At 62.9% G+C, this 24,620-nt stretch overlaps 1 protein-coding gene across 2 annotated transcripts in view; it reads right to left on the bottom strand.

The window, feature by feature from the left end:
- Window positions 1-1,655: 1,655 nt before the first annotated feature.
- The window catches only part of MPPED1 (metallophosphoesterase domain containing 1), a 65,209-nt gene continuing 42,244 nt past the window's right edge, over window positions 1,656-24,620 (bottom strand). For both annotated transcript variants that reach the window (XM_036237632.1, XM_016135762.2), the window contains exons 4-7: window positions 20,822-21,047; window positions 6,073-6,188; window positions 3,536-3,649; window positions 1,656-2,220 (exon numbers count right to left, since the gene is read on the bottom strand). In XM_036237632.1, the coding sequence (XP_036093525.1) occupies window positions 2,102-2,220; window positions 3,536-3,649; window positions 6,073-6,188; window positions 20,822-21,047 (575 nt within the window). In that variant the 3' untranslated portion in view covers window positions 1,656-2,101. The remainder of the gene's footprint in view (window positions 2,221-3,535; window positions 3,650-6,072; window positions 6,189-20,821; window positions 21,048-24,620) is intronic.

Genomic DNA, 24,620 nt, shown 5'->3' with positions numbered 1-24,620 from the left:
TGAGGAGCACGCATCATCTTTCATACCTCAAGGACTTCTAATGAATTTTCTTTTAAAGTAACAGCTGCCTTCATAACTTTTCTTTTCCACATAAAAATACACCATATTCTGAAGATACCTTAGGAAAAACATTTTTTTTTTTTTTTAGGTTTATAGATCTTGGTCCACACAGAGATGTAGCAGTGGCAGCTGCAAGGGCGCTGTGTTTTCTGCACCCCATGTGTGCACACACCTCGTGCCGGGGGCATCCCCAGAGGCCTCGGAGACATCCCCGGCCACCGAGAGCCACACCGGCCAAGCACCCCTACGCCGCCAGGCTTCTCGCCCATGCCCCTCGGCCCACGGCAGCCCGGCTCGAACTAGAAGGGAATCCCCGTCTTCCAGACCCCGGGATGCTTGGCTCACAGACCAGGACCCCGCAGGCCTCCAGGGACTCGTATGAGAAGAAAACCAGACAGGTTCCAGCAGGGCCTTTACATTTAAACGGAGAGCCTTGGACCACGCATCGCCTCAGGGCGGAGCTCTGGGCGATGGTCAAGGAGGGGCTGTGAGGCCAGAGACCAAGGCTCCAGTCCCGACTCCGCGCCTTTTGAGCTGTGCGCCCTCAGGCAAGTCACTTCACCCCTCTGATCTTGTCTTCATCTCTAAAATGGGGCCAGTAGCACCCACCTTGCAGGACTGGCCGAGGACGAACCAAGACTGTAGCGGCCAAGGGCTGGTGAGGTGACTAGGGCCCTCTCTCAGTGCGCAGCTAAGGGGGTACCCCAAAACTCGGTAATGATGATAAACGACACTATTTTAACGCAATGTGGTTGAATCAAAATTGATGCAGAAAAAAAAAACATCCACAGTGAACAAAATGCCAACATTTTAAATAAAGGCAGAATCCGACCCTGCACGTACGCATCCTGCCTCACCTTAATCAGGCACGGCTGGTTGCCTCTCCCGCAGAGATTCAGCCCGATCCTCCCCGAGTCCCGATTTAAAAAAGAAAGAAGTCCCGCTACGTGGAGCCGCTGGAGCCCAGGGCCCACTCTGCCCCTGTGCCACACGCCCAGGTACAGGGCCGGCTGGTCCCGGGCAACAAGGGCCGTGACCCATTCGGCCTTCCTCCGCTGTGGGCAGGCCAGGTAGAACGGCACACGGGAGATCACACTGACGGACAGAAGCCCCATTTCAGGACAAGAATGAGAAGCACGGGATCCGCTTCCTTAAATTAAGAGGGGTGTGTGTGTGTGTGTGTGTGTGTGTGGCGCACGTCCACATGGGCAAATACGTGTGGCGGGGCCGCCTCAGCCGTTGGCCCCCCAAGCTGCTGAGTTCTGCGGAGCAGCACAGGCCCCCACGGGACCAGGGCTCGGCCATGACTCAGAGCCTTCGGCCGGTCCTGGGGACTCCAGTGGCTCCTTCTGTAGAACCAACCTCCCGAATGGTCCAGGCTCCGAGCGAGGGCCTGGGATGCCCGGGCCATTGTTCAAGTCAGCAGGGATGCCCACAGGAAGAACACGGGGCAGCGCGAGGCGGCCGCGCATCGGCCTGGCCGGGCGCCGTCCGAATTCCTGAGATGTCCCCAGGCGCTCCCCCGGGGGGCCTCCGCCGCGAAGCAGGCCTGCCTCCTCCCCAGCCTGGGGTGGGGGGGGGGTGGCGGTCTGCACCAGACTAGAAACCCCACCACCCACCCCTGGGGCTGGCAGCCACACGGGCCCTCGGCTGGAGCGAGATTTTGTGCAAGAACTTCCAGAATCGGTCCAAGAGCAGCAGCTTCCCAAACCCACAGGGGTGTCCGACTGAGCAGGACGAAGGTTCGGTCAGTTCCCGAGCAGGGCAGGGCCGCGGGCTCGCCGGTCCTTCGACGAGGTACAGACAGAACGCACACGCAGAAACGGCAAGGAGCGCGGGACCCCCGGGACCCCCGGCGGCGGGCAGCCGGCCGCAGAGGCAGCGGCGGTTTTCTTCATTCCGAGGCCTTGACTCGTCTGCTGGGCGGGTCCCCGCGACCAGGCGGGCCGTCCGCGTGGAGGCGGGGGTGGCTCGGGGCCCGTGCTCCCGGCCAGGCGTGCGCAGCCGCCAGGGGCAGCGGGGGCTGGGGCGGCGGGGGCAGTCAGGAGTTCCGGGGCGTAGGGAGGTCGATGACGATGGGCGGGTTCACGGGCTGGTAGTTGACGGTACACACAGACGCGTTCACGTAGGTGGTGGTCCCGTCCGCCATGACGCCATACCCTGGAAAGCGAGCACGCACCTGTCAGGCCTGAGGGGCGGCCGGCGGCCGCGTGGGCTGGCTCTGTGGGGGGCAAGCTACGAAAACTCAGCTCCGTCTTTTGCCTCTAAATAGGTTTATGACCGGCGCTCCTCCCCAGCCTGCTGTGAGGATCAAATGAGATAATGACCCATGTGTCACACTCAACCCAGGGCCTAGAAAGCATGGTGAGACATCGTCGCCATCGTCATCGTCACCAGACATCGCCACCGTTGCCACCATCGCCATCCCTGCCCTGCACTTTCTCCTCCGCCTCTGCCCCATCAGACCCCCTTCCTGCCACGTCTGCTGGCCAGAAGCCTCCCCACCTTTCGGCTCAAATCACCTCCCAACTGGAAGAGGCACTTCTCCCCCCCGTGCGGGTTGGCGGTTCTTCGGAGCCCCCACTTTGCCCATGCGATCACGCAGGGGTTCGGTCCGTATCACATACAACCTTGGACCTGATGGCACTGCACGCCCACAGTAGGGCTACAGAAAATGACATGAGCCTGTGAGTTGTCCATCTGCCCCACGACCTCTCAGGTTCGGCCTTCGATTGCTCGTTTACTGCCCAGAAGTCTGAGAACCTCAGGACAGGAGAGGTCTGATCACCCCTGTGCCCTGAGAACGCCATGCAGAGACCCTCGGGGAAAGGTCCGGGGCATGTTTGCTTCCGAGCTGGAGAATGGTCTGATGTGGACCAGGCATGTGTGAGGCCCAGGGGCCCTGGCCCAATACAGACGGGGGTTCGAGAGGCCAGGGGACGACCCACGTGTCCCCACGCCCCATGGGAGCCCATGTGCTTCCTGGAAGGTGGGATGGGGCGGTGGGGGGCCTCTCAGGCAGGCAGCAAGCAGCCCCCGCATTCATTAAGCACCAAGTGTATGCTGGGCCACAGGGATGCGAGCCACAAGACAGAGCCACCAGCCTCGAGGAACTCGGCGTGTCTACGAAATCTAACGCGTCCTCCACATCACGGCCAGATGTCCCCTCCTCCAGAACGCCCCCTGCCCATCTCCTGAAGACTCCCGGCTGGAGGCACTGCAGAGTTTCAGGGTTCCAGGAAAGCAAGGCTGACCCCTAATTTTGCCCGTCTCTGCGTTCGCCTCCCTGTAGTTATACGTTCCAGCAACAGCTGATTGACGGCCAACGGACGGATGAGGCTTTACAAAGCGTGCATTAGAAACGGGCTATTCCCCTCTGCTAGGAGGTCAGGGAGGGGGTGACTGCGCGGCGGGGGGGCGAGGCGGCCCCTCCGAAGGGCCGTGGACAGGCGCCTCCGCCAGCCCGCACACCCACCTTCGTGGATGTGGCCGAAGACATGCAGCCGCGGCTGGACGCGCCTCTGCACGGTGTTGAGCAGCTCCACGCAGCCCACGCGCTGCATCTTCTTGGGGACCCAGTCCAGGAAGCCTGCGCCGGGGAGACAATGGGGGGCAAGCACTCCGGCCGCTGGTCCCGCAGAGGCCAGGCGGCGGCTTCTGCGGCCTCGGAGGCACGGAGGTCCAGGACTCACGAGGCCAGCCCCGCAGCAGGCCCTCCCCAACCCTGCCCCGCCTCGGCTGTCAGCGGGGGCCCAGCCTGGGGCCGGGCGGCCTCCCCCCACCCTGTGGGCCGCGCAGTCGGCCATGCTTATGAGAGCCCAGAGTGGGCCAAGCACATGGGGTGGAGGGTGCCCAATAGCTGTGAGTCCCCAGACCACTCGTGCTCAAATGGCCTCCAGGACGGCTTCTCCGAGGCCAGGGCCAGAGGGGGACAGGCGAGGCCCAAGGGCAGCCAGCAGCCGAGCAGAGCCCGGGAACAAGACTTCGACTTTCTAAGCAAATGCCGCGAACTCATGGCAGTGAGCTTCACACGGCGTGGCGGCGCTCACGCCTGGCCGGGGTCTGCTCGCGGGGCGGCGGCTTGTTATCCGCCAGGCGGAGAGCAGCTGACACTCCAGGCGGGCGACCTGCTCCCTCCCGGCCCCTCTCTGCGTGGGTGGGCGGGCGGGTCTGTGCAGCTTCCCGGGAGGGAAGGGGGTCCCTAGACTCCGACTCAGACAGGCTGCAGCAGACGCTGACTCAGACGTGAGAGAGGCTCACACAGGGAGAGAGACGCAGAGAGGGAGCCCCACGAGCAGCGACAGGCCCGGGCGGGAGGGCGGACGGACGGACATGCGGGCAGTCGAGACTGGAGCTGCCGCCGCCTGTCACCAGAGACGGTCAGACAGACAGACAGAGACTGAGAGAGAATGAGGCAAAGATGGAGGGAGAGGGGAAGGGGGAGAAGGGGGGAGGGGGAGGGGAGCAGGAGGAGGAAGGAGAGAACCGAGACTTGAAGTGGGCGAGCAGGAGGCTTGGGGCGCACACCCGGGTTTAAGTCCTGGGACCCGCTACCTACTGGCTGTGTGGCCTTGGACAAGTCATTTGACTTCTCTGTGCCTTGGTTTTATTCAACAATTCATCCGGCCGCCGGGCACACAGGTATCCCCCAGACAGGAGCGGCGTGTGGGGTGCGGAGCAGGCGGGGGCATCCAGAGAGCAGGACACCCAAACTCACAGCTCGGAGGGGTGGACAGAGGGAAGGGAGGGAAGGACAAACCTCCCCTCACCAAGAGCCTCACGGCGAGCGACCGTGACGCTGAATGTGGACGGGAACTCGTCCCGTGGCCAGCGGGCTTCGGGTGGGGCTTAACACAGACTTGGTTACAACCTTCTGTGTGTCACCCCTAAGCCCTATCGGGGCCCTGGGGTTCGGGGCTCCCTGCATTTGAAGAAACAGGGATAGCAAAGGCTTCCTGTCAGTGCTTTGTGAGGGAGGATGGAGGGGCCAGGCGCATAGTAGGTGGTCAGGGCAGCTTCCTCCTGCAGAGGTGTGTGAGCCAGTGACTCTCCACCCGGCCTGGGACTCGCCCCACAACCCCTCCCACCTGGGGCAGCCTCCCTTCTCCCCCTCGCTCCCGGGCCTGACCCTGGGTCACCTCCTCCAGGGGGCCCCCAGGCCTCCTCCGACAGCCTTCGTCTCTGGGTCTCCCTCGTCCCCGACCGTGTCCCCCTGTGCTCGGCCATTCCGGGTCCCCCCGCCCCACAGTCCGGTGGCGCTGAGTCCCTGGTCCAGCTCCACCCGCTTCCGCCGTCCCCAGGGACCGCGCCCCCGAGGCGCCGTGATGGCACTTTTGGCATGGACGGTGCTGGAAGGGGGAGGCCGGCCCGGCCCGGAGCCTGAACGTCACTCTGAGGGCTAAGGAAGCCACAGAAAGTCCTGGCGGGCTGGCGGGGCGAAACGGGCCACGCAGAGACCCCTCTGCTGCTGCTCGGGGATACAGACTGGACAGGGCGAGACTCGGGCCTGGGGCACCGGCGAGGAGGCCGCGGGGAGCGTCCGAGAGACAGAGGGACTGGCCCGGCGGAGGCGGAGAGAAGAGGAAGGAGCCGGGCGCGGTTTGGAGGTGCAGCGGACGGGCAGGAAGTGGGGCGTGAGGGGAGATGTCGGGGTGGCACCCACAGGTGCCAGGGATGCGGGTGAGGCCCCGGGGGTCTGACGGGTGAGGGGTGCACGAGATGGGCCTGCGAGAATGGCCCCGTGGCATTCGGTGCCCGGGACTCGGGTCCAGCCCGGCCCTGCCCGATGGCCTCCACGCTCCGACCTGCCCCGCGTGTAAAATGAGCACCTGACTCTGCCCTCCCGTGTGGCCGCGAGGCGTCTGCAGGACAAAGAGTCAAGCTCCCAGCTCAGGAAACAAGGAGCCAACAGGGCGGCCCGTGCCCCAGGCTCCGGAGAGCTGGGCCCAGAACCGCGGGACCCCCACGCCCACCTCCCTGCGCCCACCCTCGGGGGCCGGGGCGCCGACTCACCCAGCGGGGGCCCATGCGTGATCAGGACGTCCACGCCTTCGGGGATGAGGTTCCACTTCTCCAGCAGCGCTTGGCCTCGTGGGAGGTTAAAGCCCCAGCCATAAAACCAGGGCTGCCTGCGGGGCGAGAGAGCGGGCGGGTCAGAGCGGCCCCGGGCGGGGGGGAAGCGGGCAGGGCGCCCGCGGCCACCGGTCCGGCCCGATGCCCAGAAGCTCCGGTCAGGGCGACGGCGGGGCCCGCCTGGGCCCGGCCGCCCGCTGGGCCGCGGGGTGCCGCCAGCCTTCTCTCCCCTTTCTCCTCTGGCTTAACTGCAGTTTCTGTGTGTCTATGACGGACAAGGATGTATATAATTAAAAAAATGAAAGTTAAAAAAATCAGCTTTTGCCAAAGGCCTTTCTTGCTCTACGCCGAAGGAACCGCCCCGCTGTGCGAGAATGCTCCCCCGTCCTCTCCCCCACTGTTGAGCGGGTTCCAACTGGGGACACTCATTCCTGCTTCCCCCCCGAAGCCTCCAGCTAGGGGTCCGGGTAGGACTGAGCCCGTCCCCAGCTCTACGGGCAGGGCCAGATGAACCCAGATCAATCGATGGAACCCCAGCCTGCTGCCCAGTGAGGACCCAGACCGGTCAATGTGTGCCACTCCCCTCGGCTGGGTCAGCGGTGACGTGTGGCCTCGACCCCCCCACCTGGAGGGCGTCCCAGACCCTTCACTCGCTGATGAGAGAAGGGGGCCCTGTCTTTCCTGTGTGTGAACCAAGGAGCCGCAGGCCCTGGGCACTGTCGGTGGCTCCTAAGCCGTCCCATGGGGAGGTGGCTGGAGTGCGTGGCCCAGGGACCCCGCTGGATCGAACGGCTCCAGACTCCCATCTCACTGCTGGACCGCCCAGTTCTCTGGGCCAAAAGGAAGCCATTCGAGTTGGGTTTTCATTCGGAACAAAAGCGCCCTAAGAATCATCCCTAAGGCTTAAGTCACGATAAGGCCCCAAACCGTCACCTCCGGAGGGAGGCTCGTGGAAGGGAAGTGAGAGAGGTGTGATTTCAGAAACGCCGCCCGAAGGAGCCCAGCCCGGCGCGTCGAGAGTCCCCGGCACCGCCGCCACGGTCAGGCCCCTGGCCGCCAGCGCCAGGCGCCAGCCCGGGGCAGGGCTCACGCACACTCGTCCCGTGAATGGCGGTGCGTGACCGAGGGCTACGCGGACGAGCGACCTTGTCAACGGTGGGTCAAACCGCACCCCTCCTGCTGCCTCGGGATGGCAGCCAGCACTTTGAGCCGAACGCGACCCCCACGTTCGAGAGAGAGCCCCACATACCCCCAGGGAAACTTCCTAAAAGTAGGCGGAACACGCCAGGCCGTCTCCCCCAAACCCCTACCAGCCTAGATCTCGGCCTTGAGGAAGACAGCTGTGGACTCCGGCCTTGCTTTTTTAGGGGGAAGCGTGGAGAGGCGAGGGGGTTCCCCCACATCCGGCCATGAGTGGGTGCCAAGAGAGCCACGTGGACAGGTGGGGGCCTGGGGATCTGCCCTCTACACCCGTGAGAGGAGAAACAGATGAGGGGAGGGCCGCAGAGGGGCCGTCTGCACCCCCAGGTGTGGGCTGTGCCAAGGGACCCCCAACCACAGGAAGTACCTGCCCAGTGAAGAGACCGGGTGGCCAGGGCTGGGGCCTGGCGGCGGGGTGGGCAGCACTGGGGACGGTCCCCAGAGGCCTCCTCCTAGCTCTGCGTATCTCGCGAACCCGCCCTCGCACACCTGCAGAAGGCCGAGGGGGTCTCTCGGCGGAAGAGCAAATGCACCCCCAAACACAGGCATACGATTTTACACCCAAGTTCGAGAGAGACCTGCGTTAGAACGGATCCACCTCCGACGTGACCTTAGGCAAGCGACTCACAGTCTCTCTGTGCTTCAATCCCCCGAGCTGTAAAGTGGGCACAATAGCACCGTCTGCCTCAATAGGGCTGTCGGAAGGGCTGCATCAGTTAGTCCACGTCAAGTGCTTCGGACAGTGCCCGGTTCGTAGTAAGTACTCAATGCGTGACAGCTGCCGCCCCCATGACCATCACCGTGACCACCACCATCACCGCCATTACTATAGCCACCTCCTGAAACCCACCCATGGGGCCTGGATGGAAAACGCCTCTGGCCTACGGCAGGGTGTGTCAAACTGCATTTTGATGAGTCACAACTGCATTTTAAATAATAAAAAAGAAAGAAGAGAAAACATCAGTGTATATCACAGCAGGGAAAGGATACTTCAGTTAAATATATTTATATTTAAACAGATGCCCACAGCCGTGTGCGTGCGCGCGCGCGTGTGTGCACTCACATGCACACACGCGCACTGAGTCACAATGTTTTTCCTGCCATGGGTCCCGGTCAGAAACGCTGACCGTCCTGTTCCAGAGGGGCCGAGGCCTCTCCCGCCCTGACACCCCGAGCTCCCAGCTCTGACATTTCCGGAGCCCCGGGGAGCTGGACACTCTCAAGCCCGCGCTGGCTGAGCCCGGGCGTCACAGCAGGGCAGGCTGCAGCAGCGAGGAAGGCAGGCCTAAGGCCATGCCCGGGCAGCCTCCTTGGAGCCCCCAGCCCCGTCGGCCCGCGGGGGAAGGAGCAGTGCGCTTCTGGTACTGACTCCTAAACACAGGGCCCATTTTCCAAAAATCTAATCAAATATTTAGAAGACAAGATGAGGCCCTGTCATCATGGGGAGAAGACGTGATTAGCTCCTGTGAGCCACAGCAAGGGGCGGCTTCTTGAAAGAGACGCTTAGAAATATACCAGAGGCCACAGAGGCCCAGGCGGCCAACCCCGCTGGGCCCTGCCAGCCCCACCCTCCCCTCACCCAGCACTAGAGACCGTCCTCTGGGGGTGACAGCTGCACCTGCCCCCACAGATGCACCTGCCTGGTTCCTGGAAACACATCACCTCGAATCTCAGGAAGCTGGACTCCGCCTTGCCCCCAGAGACACCCAGAGAGGTTGCCCCACACCCCAGTATCACGCAGCAGGTACTAGGCAGTGCGGCCGGAGAAGCAGGCGTCAACGGGGCAGGATTCGGGGCGGCTGCTGCTGCTTCTCCTGCCTCCCTCGCCACCCCCATCTCACCCCACGTCCCACCTTCGAGGCCATGAGATCCACAGGCCTTGCCCGCGGCATCTGGGGTCGGGGAGCAGGCAGCCCGGGGGAGGGGGCGGCCTGGTGTCCCTCCAGTGGGGAAAGGGCACTTTAGTTGGCACCAGACCACCTGGTTCAGCCCCTGGGCAGGTCACTGCACCTCTCCCGACCCGCGCAGAATGGAACCATGCCGCCTAGACCCCCATGACGGCTCCTGCTATACCCCACCGCCCGACACAAGGGGGCGGGACAGGGGGCCGGGGGAGGAAGTCGGGGAGAGAGAAGGTTTTAGAAGATTACACCTTCCTATCACCCAGAAGCTCTGTCGACGAGAGAACGTGATCTTCTGGCTTTTATTAGAATCCGTGGGGCACAGGAAGGGTCAAATCACACACGGGGCGACCAGCGGGGACCGTTCCCGGGCCGGCTGCTGGCCGGGGAACGCCCTCCTGGGGCTGGGGACCTTTAAAGCGTTGGCAGAAGCAAGCGGCCAGAGGGCGGGGGCCACGGCAGCAGAAGAGACGGACTCTTCCGGGTGACCGCACGAGGCCAGGAAAACCGTCCGGCCCCGCCGACGATGCCGCCCAGGTCTCTGCCGTGGGCAGAGCAGACGAAGGGAGGGGTGGTGTCTGTGCTTGCTCAAGACGACACAGGCCCCAGGCCCTCCCAGGATGCTCTATTTGGTCGCTCGACCCTTGTCCGGCAAGATTCTTTGAGGCCGGAGGCGAAGTGCGAGGCCGCCCAGGGTCCAGGCGGGGCCTCACGGGGCCTGTCACGAGATCGGCAGGATCCCGGCCGCCCCTCGCTGCGCCCACCCGCCTGGGGCAGCCGCTGTCTGAGACCCACGGACGCCCCAGGCGCGGTGCTGGGCACTGCGGGAGCCAGGCTGCCCGTGTCCAACACGGCCCGGCGCCTGGCCCCAGCCCCGCCGCCGAGTGCCCCGAGCCCTGCGTCCCGGACACGTCACAGACCCCGGGGAGGCCAGAGGAATCAGAATTCCAACCGAGCGACGGAGGCGGCTTTATGTCCTGAATTTCTGTCTTTCTGTTCTAAAGTAACCATTGGAATAATTTTCTTACAGAATGATAGTTGCCATGACAACCAGAGCAAATTTTCCTGTTCTGAAACAGATGTCTCATTTAGTTGAAAATTAGAATGTGAACAAACCCATGGGAAAAATTAATTCAAACTTTAACAGAGCGCTGAATACAATGTAATCTCTCAGAGGTTAACCCCTTAACAGCTTTCCTGTGTGCTGGTGGTAACCTCGCATCACGTCTAATTACGCCGGCTTAGCCAATATGAGTGACCTCCTGGCGGCCAGTCATTAAGCGGGTCCCCCGACGCTCTGAGCCGCCGACGGGAGGGGCGGAACCGCGCTCCGGCGGAACCGCGCTCCGGGGATCGGCTGGAGCGGGGCGCTCTGGGTGTGCTGCCCCGGGTGAGGCGCACAGCCTCTCGGCAGGAGGGTGTACCCAGCGTCCTGGGGTACAGCCACCCCATTCCCTGGGGACGCTGGGGTGGGGGGCAGAGGAAGCCCAGGGTGCCCTTGTGTGGGGCGGGCCCAGTGGAAAACCCTGGCCAAGGCCCGACGCCCGGAGAGGGGACTGGGGGGTGGGGGGTAGGGGTGTCCCTCGATGGGGCACCAAGGGACACAGGCGCAGCTCCAAAGGCTCCTCCCAAGCCATCGACCCTCACGGCCTCCCTGGGGAGGCAGCTGCCAAGACCGCCCTGGTTGACAGATGCAGAAACTGAGGCGCAGGGAGGCACAGACACTCCCTGGCCCCGGGTTAGCTGGGGAGAGAGCGACGTAGCCAGGGCTCAACCCCAGACCACCGATTCCGGAGCCGGGACACTCAGCTCCCGCCCCAGAACTGTGGGAGTGAGACCCGGCGACCCCTGCCCCAGCCGCCTCCACGTCTCGGCTCAGCTGACCCTCAGGACACAGGCAGAGGAAAGCCCCTGCTTAAGGGACCAGGACATGGTGCCACTGAGGAGCCAGGCGGCCCACGTGACTTGCCCTCCACAGCTCTGTGGCCACGCCCCGTTGGACCATCCCGCTCAGACTTCCTGCTGAGCTCACCCCCTCGCCTGCCCATCAGATGTACAATCCACCTTCTGCTTCCTGAACACAGCCCAGCCTTCCTCCACCTCCAGGATTTCGCTAGTGCTGTTCCAGATATCTGAAATGCCCTTCTTGGCCTCCCCTCAGAGTCCATGACTAGGTATTTACAAAGGCCTGGCTGAAGGGCCACCTCTTCCAGGAAGCCTCCCCTGACCACCTCTATCCCCCCAAGCGCAGGTGACTCTCCCTGTTCTGAGTGCCTTGATTCTGGCTCCTTCGGGGCAGGCCCAGGTCAAACCCTCCTGCCGGACAGATGGAGCCTGGGCATGAATGCGTAAATGAATGAATGAAGGATGGAATGAACAGACAGGTGCTCTACCTGTCCAGCAGGCGGGCGAGAACGAAGCATCGACCCTCTCCTCCCCAGAGCCCTGGCGGTCACGGAGCCCAAAGGCCTAGAGCGGGATCGCCATCGGCCGAACAGCCCATTCTCTCACCCTCCACGACCGCCCTGCCCAGGTGGAGTCATGTGCCCACTTCACAGGCGCGGCCTCAGGGCCGAAGCCAGACCCAGGACGCTCACAGCCTCTGCTGCACCCCAGCCTTCCACCTCCCCTGGGGGACCCTCCCTGCCTCCCCAGGCAGCCATTCCCTAGGGCGGGGGCCTGGCAGCTGCCCTCGGCCCCAGGCCCGTCCTCTGTGGGAAGCAGGGAACGGCCTCGTCCAGCGGACCTGCTGCGGCCCGGGTTCTCGCCTCCGTCCCTCATTCTTACGGGCGTGGAAGCGGCCGTTTAAGGGGGCAGAGACCTGTCCTCCCCACAGCCTCTCCGCGCTCTTGGGCCAGGTCCGTCCCCCCCCACCCCCAACCCCCCAACCCCCCAGCCAACCGCTCATCCTGACCCCCCCAGTCCACTTGTCCTTCCGCTGCCTCAAAGGCCAGGCTTTCCCGAGCCACTCCCGGGGAGCCGGCCACATTCTCTCCCAGCACCGAGGGCATCGCAGGGGAGGATGACACCTGTCACCAACCCCCAGTGCCTTCTGGGACTCTGCCAGCCTCCCAGTCATCTGCGCTCTGCTCCACAGCAGGGGAAACTGAGGCTCAGAGGCCCGTGACCTGCTGGGTCCCCCAGGCAAGTTCACTCATCCCACAGGCCGTTAGTCCTCTGACTCCTGGCGACGCCCCTCAGTCCCAACCCCCACCCCGCCTGCCCAGCTCTGATGGAGAGAGGTTTGCCTTGCGTTTCTCTGGCTGGGGGGCGGAGGGAGAGGCGGGGTGCAGGGGTGCCAGCTCCACCGCCCATGGGGGCTGATGGCTGCTAGAGGGGGCGCGGGGCCACGCAGAGCCAGCGACACATCCCCCAGGGCTGTCCATCACACACCTCGCCGGGCACACAGCACTGAGGGCAAGCCAGCAGCAAGATAAGTAGGAGGGAAGCCTGGGGCCCCTCGTCATTGCTACCCAGCGCGCCCCCAGCCCTGCTGCAGAAGCGCCCTCTTTTGCTTCTCTGGGACTCCGAGGGTCGCAGGCAGGTGCTCGTCTCAGACGTCACTCTGCGGAAGCGCGTGCAGATGTGAGCGGGGGGCCCTCTGCAGAGAACACGGCGGCAACGTGAAACCGAGGAGGATAAGCACAGGAAAGCGCCGTGTGAGAGGCGGGGGCACGTGTGTGCGGGAGAGCGTGCATGGGGAAGTGTGCACAACCACCGAGGGAGAAAAGACATCTGTAAACACGTGGGAGAGCACGTGTGTGCGCGCGGCGGGCGTGGGGGGGGTGTCGCGCATGCGTGCGGGTGGGGGGGGGTGTCGCGCATGCGTGCGGGTGGGGGGGGGTGTCGCGCATGCGTGCACGTGTGTGCCTGTGTCTGCGTGTCGTGTAGGTTGAGTGTGAGTGTGCATGAGCCTATGTGTGTACGTGTGTCGTGTGTATACATACATGTGTGCACGTGCCTGTATACGTGTGTGTGCATGTGTGTGTGTTGTACTATGCATGTGTGTGGCATGTGTGAGGTATGTGATGTGTGGCGTGTGTGCCATGTGGCGTGTGTGTGGCGTGTGGCGTGTGTGTGGCGTGTGGCCTGTGTCCGGGCAGCATGGCATGGCCGGGGACAGGGATTTCTCCCCGCAGGCCCTGCAGACTGCCCGCTGTGCGAGGCCGGCCACCGTGAAGCTCCGGTGGAGGACGCAGAAGGGACATGGTTAGCAGCGCGGGACCACTGTGCTGGACACTGTCGGTCCTCGGGGCCCGCCCAACCTGTCTCCTGCCAGCCAGACCGGCCGGCGCCCCCAGGGGGAGCTCGGCCCGAGAGGCTGGCCGCATGGCTCCCCCGGACGGCCTTCTGGACTAGGCCCGGGCTCCACACGGCAGGGCGGGGACCCCGCTGAGGGCCCCGCGGTGCCCCGACCGGCAGCCGTGCGTGGCCCGCTCATCTCACCCTTGCACGGCCCTGGGGGGAGAAGCCGAGTCCGCTTCCCACGTACGGGATCCAGGGTCGGGGGACCATGTCGCTAAGAGCGCCAGGGATGCGGGACCCCAACGGCCAGCCCTGTCTGGGTCCTGCAGCCCGGCAGGGCCGGTCCCAGGGGCGAGCTGGGAAGCAGTGACCAGTGGTGCTGCCCCCGGCTGGCCGAGGCCGGCTGCGCCCAGAGCTGACCAAGCCCGGCCGCCAGGGGGGGACCCAGCGCTGCGGAGACCTAGGGCCAGTTGCCCGAGGTACTCGAGCCTCCCTCATCCCTCCGCACAATGGGAATGAAAAGAATCCTGCCTCGCCCCATCGCCAGGCAGGTTAAATGGGGCGATCCTGTGGCAGCTCCCCGGAACTCTGCTGGAAGAAGGGCCTCGGGCGCCTGCGGGGGAAGGAGTCGCCTCTCCTGCCCGAGACACGGGAGGCCACGACCCGGAGCTAACACCTCCTAGAAGTGAGAGAGAAGGTGTAACTCACGCAGCAGCGTTAGAGGCACAGGGACTGCCAGCCTCAGGCCCCTGGCCCTGGCCCTGCCTGTAGCTGGGCCCCCGGCTGGGCCCCCGGGGTCTTCGGGGCAAGAGCAGACCAGCAAAGGCCGCCAGCTGACCACAGGGAGGCGGGACACCTTTGCAGAGAGAAGAGGACACTCCGGACCGCCGCCCGCGGCTGGTCCTCCAGCCGGCGAGCCCACATGGCCAGGGAAGCCCTAAGCCAAGAAACAGCCCTAACGGGGTCCCTGGCCGTGCACTCCCACAGACTAAAGCACGCGCACTTCCAAGGGGCGCCACCAAACCGGCCGCACCCCCAAACTGGGCTGCCCACCGAACATGAGCATGCAATCCAAAATCACAACACCCCCAACACCCCTGAGAACGACTGGCGAGAAACTAAAAACCAAGCATTTCCTGATTTAAAAGATTTTTTAAGAGAAAGAGCGAAGGACTCTGTTTCAGGCACTTGGAGCGGAGTCCCAGACCCGCCATCCCGGAGCAGGAAGCGAGGGCCCGGGGCACCGCGCAGGGGGTGCTCATCCAAACTGGGCTCCCGAAAGGGTGGCAGCCTCGAAGTCGGGATGGAGCATGGTGCCGGGGCAGGGGGCCCCGTGGGCAGAGCTGGCCTCGCCGCTGTCACCCATGGGCATCGGGCCGTGGCTGGGGACGGCGGGGGCAGGGAGGCTGTCTCCGGTGTCAGAGCGGGCCGGGACCCGCTCCCACCTCCTCGCATTCAGTCCCCAGGACCCACATTCTGGTGAGAAGCATCTGTGAGGCGAGGGAAAGCTGGGGGTCCATGTATATCACCCTCGGTTCCGTTTTTTTAAAAAATAGATATATTTCACCAAGTTAGAAAAGCAGCATTTTTAGCGCCTCTCTGCGCACAGGGCGGGTGGGCTCCCCTCCTTCCTGTCCAGGCCCAGCTGGGCTCTCAGCCACGACGGGACCTTAAGCAAAGCCCTTCACCTGGGCGGCCTCGGTCTCCTCAGCTGTACCATGGGACAAGGGTCAGAACTTGAGATTCGAGCAGCTCGAGTCGGAGCCTCCAGGAAGCAAGGAGAACAGCTCTGGGGCCACGGTGGCATCCATGAGCACACCCTGAGCTCCCGCTGGGGACCAGCATGAGGGTTCCTGTCCCCACCCCACCCCACGGCCAGCTGTGTGCACATCCCAGCCTGGTCCAGGGGCCACCCAGCGCCCCCACACACCTCCACTGGCTGTACATAAATGATCTTGATCTCCACCAGGCCCTGCTCTGGAGAGTGGAGGCAGTGAGCTGTAGAGATTTAGGGATGAGGGGGACCACCGTGTATCAAATGTCTACTGCATGGGCAACGATTTACACACATGACCTCCCTAAGTCCTAAGAATGACCTTATGAGAGGACTGTCCCTGTCACGTCACAGAAAGCCGAGGTTCTGATCCAAGGTCGCACAACTGGGACCTGCCGCCAGGGTGTGCGCTGGAGTCTGGCCTTGCGGCTAGAAGAAAGCTGGTCCCTGGGGAACCTGGCTGCCTGAGAGAGGAGGGCAGGGCACCCAACACCCCTGCCTGGCCCCAAGACCCCACCCCGCCAGGGGGGCAGCCAAGCTGAGAAGCGGGATTGGCACCCAGACGCCCGGCAAGGGCCCAGCAGCCACTTCTCAAAGTTTAATGTCTCAGCAGGTTTAGATTCCTTCTTTCAAAATACCAGAAGTAATTAGACCAGATGGACTAGCTGCGTGCCAATTTCGCTCCCACCCTCTTTTTTTTTTTTTTTAAATCAAGGCCGTTTTCAGTTAAATGAGAACAAAAAAAAAAAAAAATGCATCCAAAACCCATAAATGAATACGGTACGTATACGGAATTTTTTTTAACACTCAGGATTCTGTAACAGCTGAGTTCTGCCTCTTGCGATGGGTTCCCGCCCCCTTCCTCCAAGCTGCTCTCGGGGAGGGCTCGGTGCCGAGCCTGAACCTGAGGGGACCAGAAATGGCTTCCCTAGCCCTGAAGGTCACAGCGCCCTGGGCGAGTGGCAGCACAGACACATGGGCCTGGAGAGACTCGTGCCCTTTCCCTGCCAGACTGGATGGGGAGACATGGGGCTGGACCTCTCTACTGGGGAGGCAGGAAGTGGGATCTGGGGGGATGGGTCTGGTCCCCAGCCTGGGGGTGACAGGCGGGCCCTTCTTCACAGAGATGAGCGCTGAGAAGGAGGAAGGAACCCGTGGGCAGCAGGCGGGGGACAGGCCTGGGCAGAGTCCACACACAGACTCAGACCAGGGAGACCAGGCCAGTCCTGAATTTCAACCTGAGTCCCCACGGCCTGACTTTGTCTCTCTGTTCATTCATCCAACAGCTCTTTATTCTCATGGGCCAGACACCATCCTCGGCACGGGAGTGAGGCCCACAAAAGAGATTCATTTGGGTCCTTGCTCTTGTGGAGCCTCAAAAGCTCTAGTAGTCTGGAAAAAGAGGCTTCAAAGAAATGGATTGTCAGAGCCACTCTGACAGTGTGGTCCAGGAGCCATGTGCCAGGAGAGAGGCGGACACAGACGCCGCCTGGAAGGAGGAGGGGGCGGGGCAGCCAGGAAGGAGGGACTCCGAACTCGGAACAGCACAGCGGTGTCGATGGGCGATGGGCGAAAGCACAAACCGGGACCCTGCCTCACACCGGCAATGCGAGCACGGCCCGGCCCGGCCGGTGGGCCCAGCACCTGAGCGTGAAGTGCAAAGTTCCGGAAGACGAAGCGGAACCATCGTGACTTCGGGGGAGGGAAGGCTTCTTAAATAGGACGTGAAAATCACTTACCACCAGGAAACACACTTATGCATTTGACTGCGGCAAAATTAAGAAAGTCTGGCCAGCTGAAGCCACTGCCGAGACGGAGACAGGCGAGTCACAGAGGAGGGAAAGCTGCTCGTCACATTACATCTGACAAAGGGCTCGTATTTAGAACACAGAAAGAATCTCTACGAACCAATAAGAAACAGCCAGACACATACAAGAACGTTCAAAGCAATATTATTTATAATAGCCCCAAAGCAAGGGCGGCTGGAATTGGGTACAATGGATAAATTAACTGTGGTATATTCATGCAACGAAATCCTATATAGCAGTGAGAAAAGAACCAATTTTAACTGCATATGATGATGGAAGAATCTTAAAAATATAATATCGAGCATAAAAAGCAGATATGATACAACGCATCCTGGATGAGTCTGTTTTTATAAAGTTGGAAAACCAGGCAGAATCAAACTGTCCCTGGGTTACGGTGACCAGACAAAACGCGGCATGCCCCATTAAACTTGAACTTCAAATAAACAACGAATAATTTTTTTAGTATAAGTATCTCCCTAATATTGCATGTTAAAAATTATTCTCTCTCTGCCTCGCCCAGTCCTGCAGGTTGGGGTTGGCAATGCCCCGTCACAGCGGGGCCACCGCAAAAAACGGGAGACCAGCCTGGCACGCACGGGGCGGGGCCTGGGCCAAGGTGTGGCACGCACGGGGCGGGGCCTCGGTGAAGGCGTTGCACGCACAGGGCGGGGCCTCGGTGAAGGCATGGCACGCACGGGGCGGGGCCTCGGTGAAGGCATGGCACGCACGGGGCGGGGCCTCGGTGAAGGCGTGGCACGCACGAGGCGCGTAGTTACGGCCCCATAGTCACCACCTGTATCCTGAGCTCCTGGGTGGCAGAGATAGGCCTGATTTCAGAGGCCCCAGAGCCTTGAGAGGGGCTGGCACGCGATGACCACTGTGGGCCTCGAAGCGTGCGGCCTAACAAGAAGTCGAAGCCACTGAAATCTGACCCAACTCCGAGGCAGACTATATCTTGGTGGCAGCACTTAGGAGAAGAGCCAGCCGCGGTAACCATGAGTCTGCTTCGGTTGCCCCGTCCCGGCTCACTGTGCTGAGTCCTCAATACCAAAAGGACCTCCCACTCAGCGTGCCCCTGCCTCCCTCTGTTTGCAGAGGGACCATCGGCCACAGGCAAAGAAACTGTGGCCCTCTGAGGGGGGAGGGGCTGGGAGGACACAGGGCCCAACCACAGTGAGTCTCTGCAGACATGCCCAGGGTGACAGCCACCACCACAGCAAGAGCCAGCACAGCCTGGTTGCCCAGCCTGCAGCTTTAACGCTCCCACTGAGACACACTTGGAGGCCACACTCAGCCCCCAGGATGACCACACCCCTTCAAGGCTCCTGGCCTTAGCTTGGGCTGACCCCTCTACCTGACACGCCCTTCCTGGCCTCCTGTGGCTGCTGTGTGTCCTCAGCCTCGGGCTCTCCCGTGGGAGACTCCGCTCACCCCAGCTCCCCCGGCTCTCACTGAATCGAGGAATCGGTGGTTGGTGTCCATCCCCATGGGGACGCAAACCCTCTTTGGTGCCTGGGGCACGGCAGGTGCTCATCAAAGGACAGTAAATGACTCCATCCTAGAGCAGACCAAGAGCCTGGAGAGCCGCTCACTGGCTGGCTCTGGGCAAGCCGCACCCTCGCCTGGGCCTCTCCTTGACCTTCTGTGAAATGGGGTAATTGGAAGCCTTGCCCTGCCTGGAGGGTTGAGGTATCAGCAGGATACCTCCGGCCTCCACCCAAGATCTCCCCAGCACAAGCCACGACCAACCTCCCAGCCTAACTCTGGGCCTGCCCTTTCTCTGGATGGGCCCGTGCAGATCTCATAGAAGGACCAGAGAGGCTAAGGCACTTGCCCGAAGTCACAAAGCTAAGAAGTGGGGGTGCCCCATCCCCCACTGCCCAACTGCCCAGTCTCTGCTGTTGCTGTGACTTCCGGGGCCTGGTGGCAGGGACCTACCTTCCCAGGCACACGGGTCCCAGAGGGTAAAGCAGCAGCAGGAACAGGATAAATATCACGGTGTTACAGAAGCAGATGTAAGCAATGGGCTCATGAAGCAGAAAATTTAGTAAAACTTGCCCAGCAAAGGGGTGTGGGTCTCCCCTCCCGCCACCTGGAGCCCAGGGGGAACCAGGGCTGGGTCGCCACGTGGAAGGCCAGCTCGCCGCCCGCATCATGCCATGCAGATGAGGCACCTCTGGCTTCCGGCATTAAGGGCTGTTAAAGGACATCGGGCCCAAGGAGTCTGGCATAACAGTTCCTCAGAAATGCCTCCTCTCGGGTGTCCTCCGCCTCAGTTCAAATACCCCCTCCAATGGGGAGCCCTCCAGGGTCTCGCCAGGCCCTTCCCGAGTCCCTTCTCGGGCCCCTTCTCTGTCCTGCAGCCCCTCCCACTCCTGAAGCCTGGGGCTGAGCCCAGCATGGATGCGCTGTGGGTGTGCACCCAGCTGGGACCGCATTCCTCAAACTCAGGTCCCTGGGGGGACCTGGAACGGAAGAGTTCCGAACTGCCCATGCTGGCAGCCACGAGAGGAAAAAGCAGGGACCGCGCTGGTGCCTTGAGCATGGAGCGGCTGGACAAAGGCAAGACCAACAGCCGGCCTCGCTCAGCCCAGCAGCACCAGCACGGGACCTCCACCTGGCAGAGGGGTCCCCCGGGCTGGCCCCGAACCCCGGCCCTTTGTTCACACACGAGCATGGAGAGCTGGCTGTCAAAGGGGTTCCCTGGAGCCCAGCCATGGGGTGCACAGAGCCACTCTGCAGGGAGAGTGGGTAGGACACTGAGTGACTCCTGTGGGCTCCCATCCCCTACTACCCTGGGCTCCGGGGAAGGCCATGTTGGAGGATGGGGTCCGCAGCAAGTAATAAGAACGATGCCTCTGCTCACAGAGAGCTCGGCGCAGCCACGGGGCTCGGCTGACCCCTCCCGACACCTTTGCCACCGTGCTCTGGGGCAGAGGCAGTGTCTCTCCCATTCTGTAGAGGAGAAAACTGAGGCACAGAGAGGTTAAGTGACTCGCCCGGGGTCACACAGCCCGTAAGAGGTGAGGCCGAGATTTCAGCCCAGGCAGTTCGATCCAAAGCCATGCTGGTCCCTCTCTCCTGTGTATGGCATCCTCACCCTGCCAGCACTTGGCACTCTGTGGCTATTGCCAGCTGGGCCTCTAACGGCCGGCCAGTCTGTCCACCTATAAAATGGGGACAATAAATCAGTCCTCACAGGCCTGAGTAAGAATTAGGAACAATGGTTATGGAGACTTTAGCCTAGGGCCCGGCTTACGGTACTTGTTCAGGAATGATTTGCCGCCACCACCATCATTACTAGCATCTTAATTATCACCATCATCATTACCTTCACCACCGCCTTCGCAATCACCATCACCATCATCATCATCACCACCATCACCATCATCACCACCATCACCACCATCATCACCATCATCACCATCATCACCATCATCACCATCATCACCATCATCACCAACATCATCACCATCATCATCATCATCATCACCATCATCATCATCTCCGGGGCTCTTGTGGACACACTGACCAGCACACAGAACACTTGTGACCCATTCTCACCTTGATCGCCACCCAGCTGGGGGACCCTCTGTGTCCCCAACAGAGAGTAAGGACTCGATGTGTACTTGTGTTTTAAATGACCAGCCGGCTCCCACACCCCCTCCTTCTGCACACTCAGCCGCAGCTCCGCACCCCGCCCCCCGGCCCCCCAGCACGCCTCACCCCGCCGGCAGACGGCGCAGGCGCAGCGCACTCACCACGGGGAGCCGTAGATCCGGAAGCCGCGCACCGTGACCTCGGAGTCCTGCAGGTAGATGCAGTTGGTCAGCAGCGACTGCACGTTCTCGTAGTTCTCGGGCTTCAGCTTCGACACAGACGGGAAGTAGTAAAAGTCCTGCTTGATGAGGTCAGCCATGAACTCCTGGTCGAAGGTCAGCTCGTGGTTGCCGGCGATCACGATCTTGTACTCGTAGGGCAGGCTGCCTGCGGGGCGGCAGACACACAGTGCACCGCCCGCCCCCTGGAAGCCACGGCGCGGCGGAGGGAGGGCCGGGGGACAGCCGCCGGCCTCCCTGGCAGAGCCGCCCCGCTGCCTGCGCCCTGACCCGTGCCCTTGCATCGGGGCGGCCGCAGCCCAGGCTCCATCCGCGTGGCCCAGGACTCCGCCGAGTGACAGCCCACCTGCCCCCAGACTGGCAGGGATTGTGGGGTGAGGGGGGGTGTCCTCCAAGCCTCTGAGCTTCAGCGTGACCGCCCTCACCCTCAGGAGACCCTGCCCTGGGCCCCCATGCCTCTGCTTCCCCAGCTCACTGTCCCAGGCCCCCCGTTCGCCTCCACCTCCCGACAGGAACGGCAAGGTCTTTGCAGAGCCGGGGTCAAAGTTTCAGAGATCTCGGGCTCTGTGCTCGGGAAACATTCCGGTGCCACCCCGCCTGCCGTGGAGTTCCAGGTGGGGCACGGCCCGCTCCAGCAGCTTGCCCTCCGCAGTCCCGGGCAGCGACTCCATGCAGCGCTCCTCCTCGCTCTCCCTGGGGCCCCACCTTGCAGATGCCCTCAGCAGGTGTGCGCACCGCCTCCAGGGCGATCTGCCTGTGGGCTGGGACCCAGGACAGCTGCCCCAGGCTGCCACAGCCCCTCAGGAAAATGCCACCCACCACGCCCACGCTGCGCCCCCCCCCCCCCCCGGGACCCAGCCCGACCTGAGGCTTGGGCCCTGGGCGCCCCACCACCACCAGCCTCAGCTGCTGGGCTCCCAGGCCTGGAGAAAGAGTCGTGACAGTACTCATTTTAGATTAGAAAAACGAAGCGCTGAAGGCGAATCCAGAGGCCCAGGGCTTTCCCCTGAGCCCTCCCAGCGGGGGCGCCCTGGGTCAGGCAAGCACCAAAGGGTGTGCAAAGGTGCCAGCCCAGCACGGGGCCCTGGGGAGATGGGCGTCCAGGCAGGAGAACGTGACATTCCACAGCCAGAGACATAACCATGACCAATGAATGAAACTTCTAAATAACTTAAACTCTGGTTTTTTAAGGAGCCACATCCAGGGACACTAAGCTCTACTGCGTGTCTGCTCCAGCAAGGTCACTTCTCTCGTCCTGATTTATGGCTAATGAGAAGGATCCCGGGAGTCCCTAGAGAATGCACATATGAGCCCTACTATGTGCCAGCCCCTGAGCCAGCACTCGTCATCTCCATGGTGCAGACGTGGGGACCGCAGCTCAGGAAGCTGGGGGAGTGACACGATGACCCCCAGGGGACCTTCCCAGGGGGCCTTGGCCTCCCGAATCCTGGGCGCGCAGAGACGGAGGCGCGAGAGGCCGCTGAGCACCTCACAACGCACCTGCTCCGTTCCCAGGGGACGCAAGGGATGACGGGAAACGGCGTCATCCGTCGCAACTCAAGGCCAGCGCAAGGGCTGACGGGAAATGGCGTCATCCGTCACTCAAGGCCAGAGCCGCCGCCGCTCCCAGCCCCGAGGGCCGCCCGCCTTCCTGGGCCCGGCGCCCTCACCGGCGGATCGGACGCCACGGGGCCCTGCCGTCGCGCCAGGCTCGCAGGCAGCCTTCGGGAAGACGGGTGCTTCCCCAGCCCTGGGGACACTCCGGGACGGGGCTGCGTGAGACTTACGGCCACGTCACACGGTGCCGCTCCACGCGCGGGAACTACACCTCTCACCACGTCCTAACTGCGGCGACACAGAACAGCCCGGCACCCGGCTAGAGGCTTCTCCGCCCGCCCCCGCCCCGCACCTGGGACCTGCACGTTCTGTCTGGCCACCTGCTCTATGGCGAATGGCCGCTGGATGGCCACCTGATCCCCTGCCCGGCCACACGGACGTGGGGGAGCCCAGCGGGGAGGCAGCTTCCCGCAAAACAGGCAGAAAATCGTCACCGCCTCACAGCCACAGAGACGTCGTTACGGGTTCGAGAAAAAAAAAACACACACACACACACAGTGTCCTCTGTTCTCCCGTGCGCATCGGCCCTGGGAGGCTGTGGGGCCGAGAGCCTGGGTCCCACGCCCGGCCCGGCCACTGACCAGCGGTGCGACTCACCCTCCCCGGGCCTCGGTGCCCTCACCCGGACGACGGGAAGGAGGACGCCCGCCGCGTGAGGCCGTTTCGGGCTCACGCGAGAAGGCGAAGGGGAAGGAACCGCCGCCTTCGAAGGTGGAGGAAAACCTCGGCTTCCGGGCCAGAGTCTGCAAACTGGAAGCCCTCAGGCCAGACCTGCCCACACGCATATCTGGCTTGGCAGAACTTTTTTTTTTTTTTGAAATCGGAATTTGTTGCCAACATGAAAAATTTGAGAGCTTCCCAACAAAATGCCGTTCTTTCCGTTTTCTAAAAATCAGCCCATTTTAAGACCTCGCGATCCCGGCCCAGTGAGACGCCGAGGCCCTGTGTCTCCCTGAGACAGGGAGCAGACGCCGGTTTGCCCCCATCCCCGGCTGCCCCTGCCGCTCACGCCCAGTCCACTGCACGCAGTCCCTGCAGACCGAGGGGCGCAGACGTGGCCCCGCCCCCCCATGCTCCCCCAGCACCATCAGCCCCCCCCATGCTCCCCCAGCACCATCAGCCCCCCCCCCACCCCCGCCTCACCCCGCTCCCGTCCTCACCGCACCCCGCCCCGCCGGGCCTGGCCCAGGGTGCCCAGCAGTCTGCCTGTCCCCTGGCACGGCGGCCCCAGCAGCTCGGGCACAGACGTGTTAGCCTCGCCCAGCTCCGTCCCTGGCAGGTCGAGCAAACGAAGCCCCGACAGCACCGCAGGGTGACGAGGCGCAGAGACCCCGGCTACGGCCAGGCCGTCAGTGGGGAGGGAGGGGGTCTGCCGGGCTGAGGAGAAGCGTCAGGGAGGAGAGGGGGTGGGGGAGTGGGGGGGGGGAGAGAGAGAGACCGCCGTTTCCTGAACCCCATCGTCGGGCAAGCCCCCCTGGGTAAAAGGCTGGACCCTCCGATCCCCGCGGACCCCCCCACGGTGGGCTGTTATCGCCTCCCTGCAGCTGGGAAAGCAGACTCTGAGGTCAGGGACCTGCCGGGTCCCCCAGGAGGAGGGCAGGCCGGTGTGGCCCCACACGTCTGGGTCGGCAGCTCAGACTCCGAGGCCACCAGACCCGGGTGGGGCCCTCATCACGCCCCTGTCCACTGCCGAAGCCTTCAGCTCTGACTCTCCCCTTTCTCCTTCACGCACCCACCCACCCCACCCCGAGCGCCGCCCTGGCTCGGGGAGCCTGAGCCACACTGAGGCATCTATGGCACATCTCAGGCCGAGGGTGTTACTAAAGCTAATTACCAAATTACTCCAACTGCACAAATTCATTTATCTCCGCAGCTCCTGCGTACCGGGAGCTAGGGGGTGAGCAGGAAGCTGTCAGCTCCCCCCGTCCCTCCCACTGCAGACCAGAGGAGGGTAAGTGAGGTTCTTCCCTCCCAGAGAATGGGAGATGGGGGGACAGTCTCCTGTACGTGAGGCTGGCGGGGGGCAGGAACCACAACGCAGACACCCTCAATTACCGTCTGGTCTCTCTGAAAGGCAGGCGCCACGTGGCTCAGAGGCCAGGGA

Source organism: Rousettus aegyptiacus, unplaced genomic scaffold (genome assembly GCF_014176215.1).
Source record: "Rousettus aegyptiacus isolate mRouAeg1 unplaced genomic scaffold, mRouAeg1.p scaffold_m13_p_2, whole genome shotgun sequence".
Taxonomy (NCBI): Eukaryota; Metazoa; Chordata; class Mammalia; order Chiroptera; family Pteropodidae; genus Rousettus; species Rousettus aegyptiacus.
The sequence above is the reverse complement of the archived record's forward strand: the minus strand, read 5'-3'. Positions and strand labels throughout refer to the sequence as shown.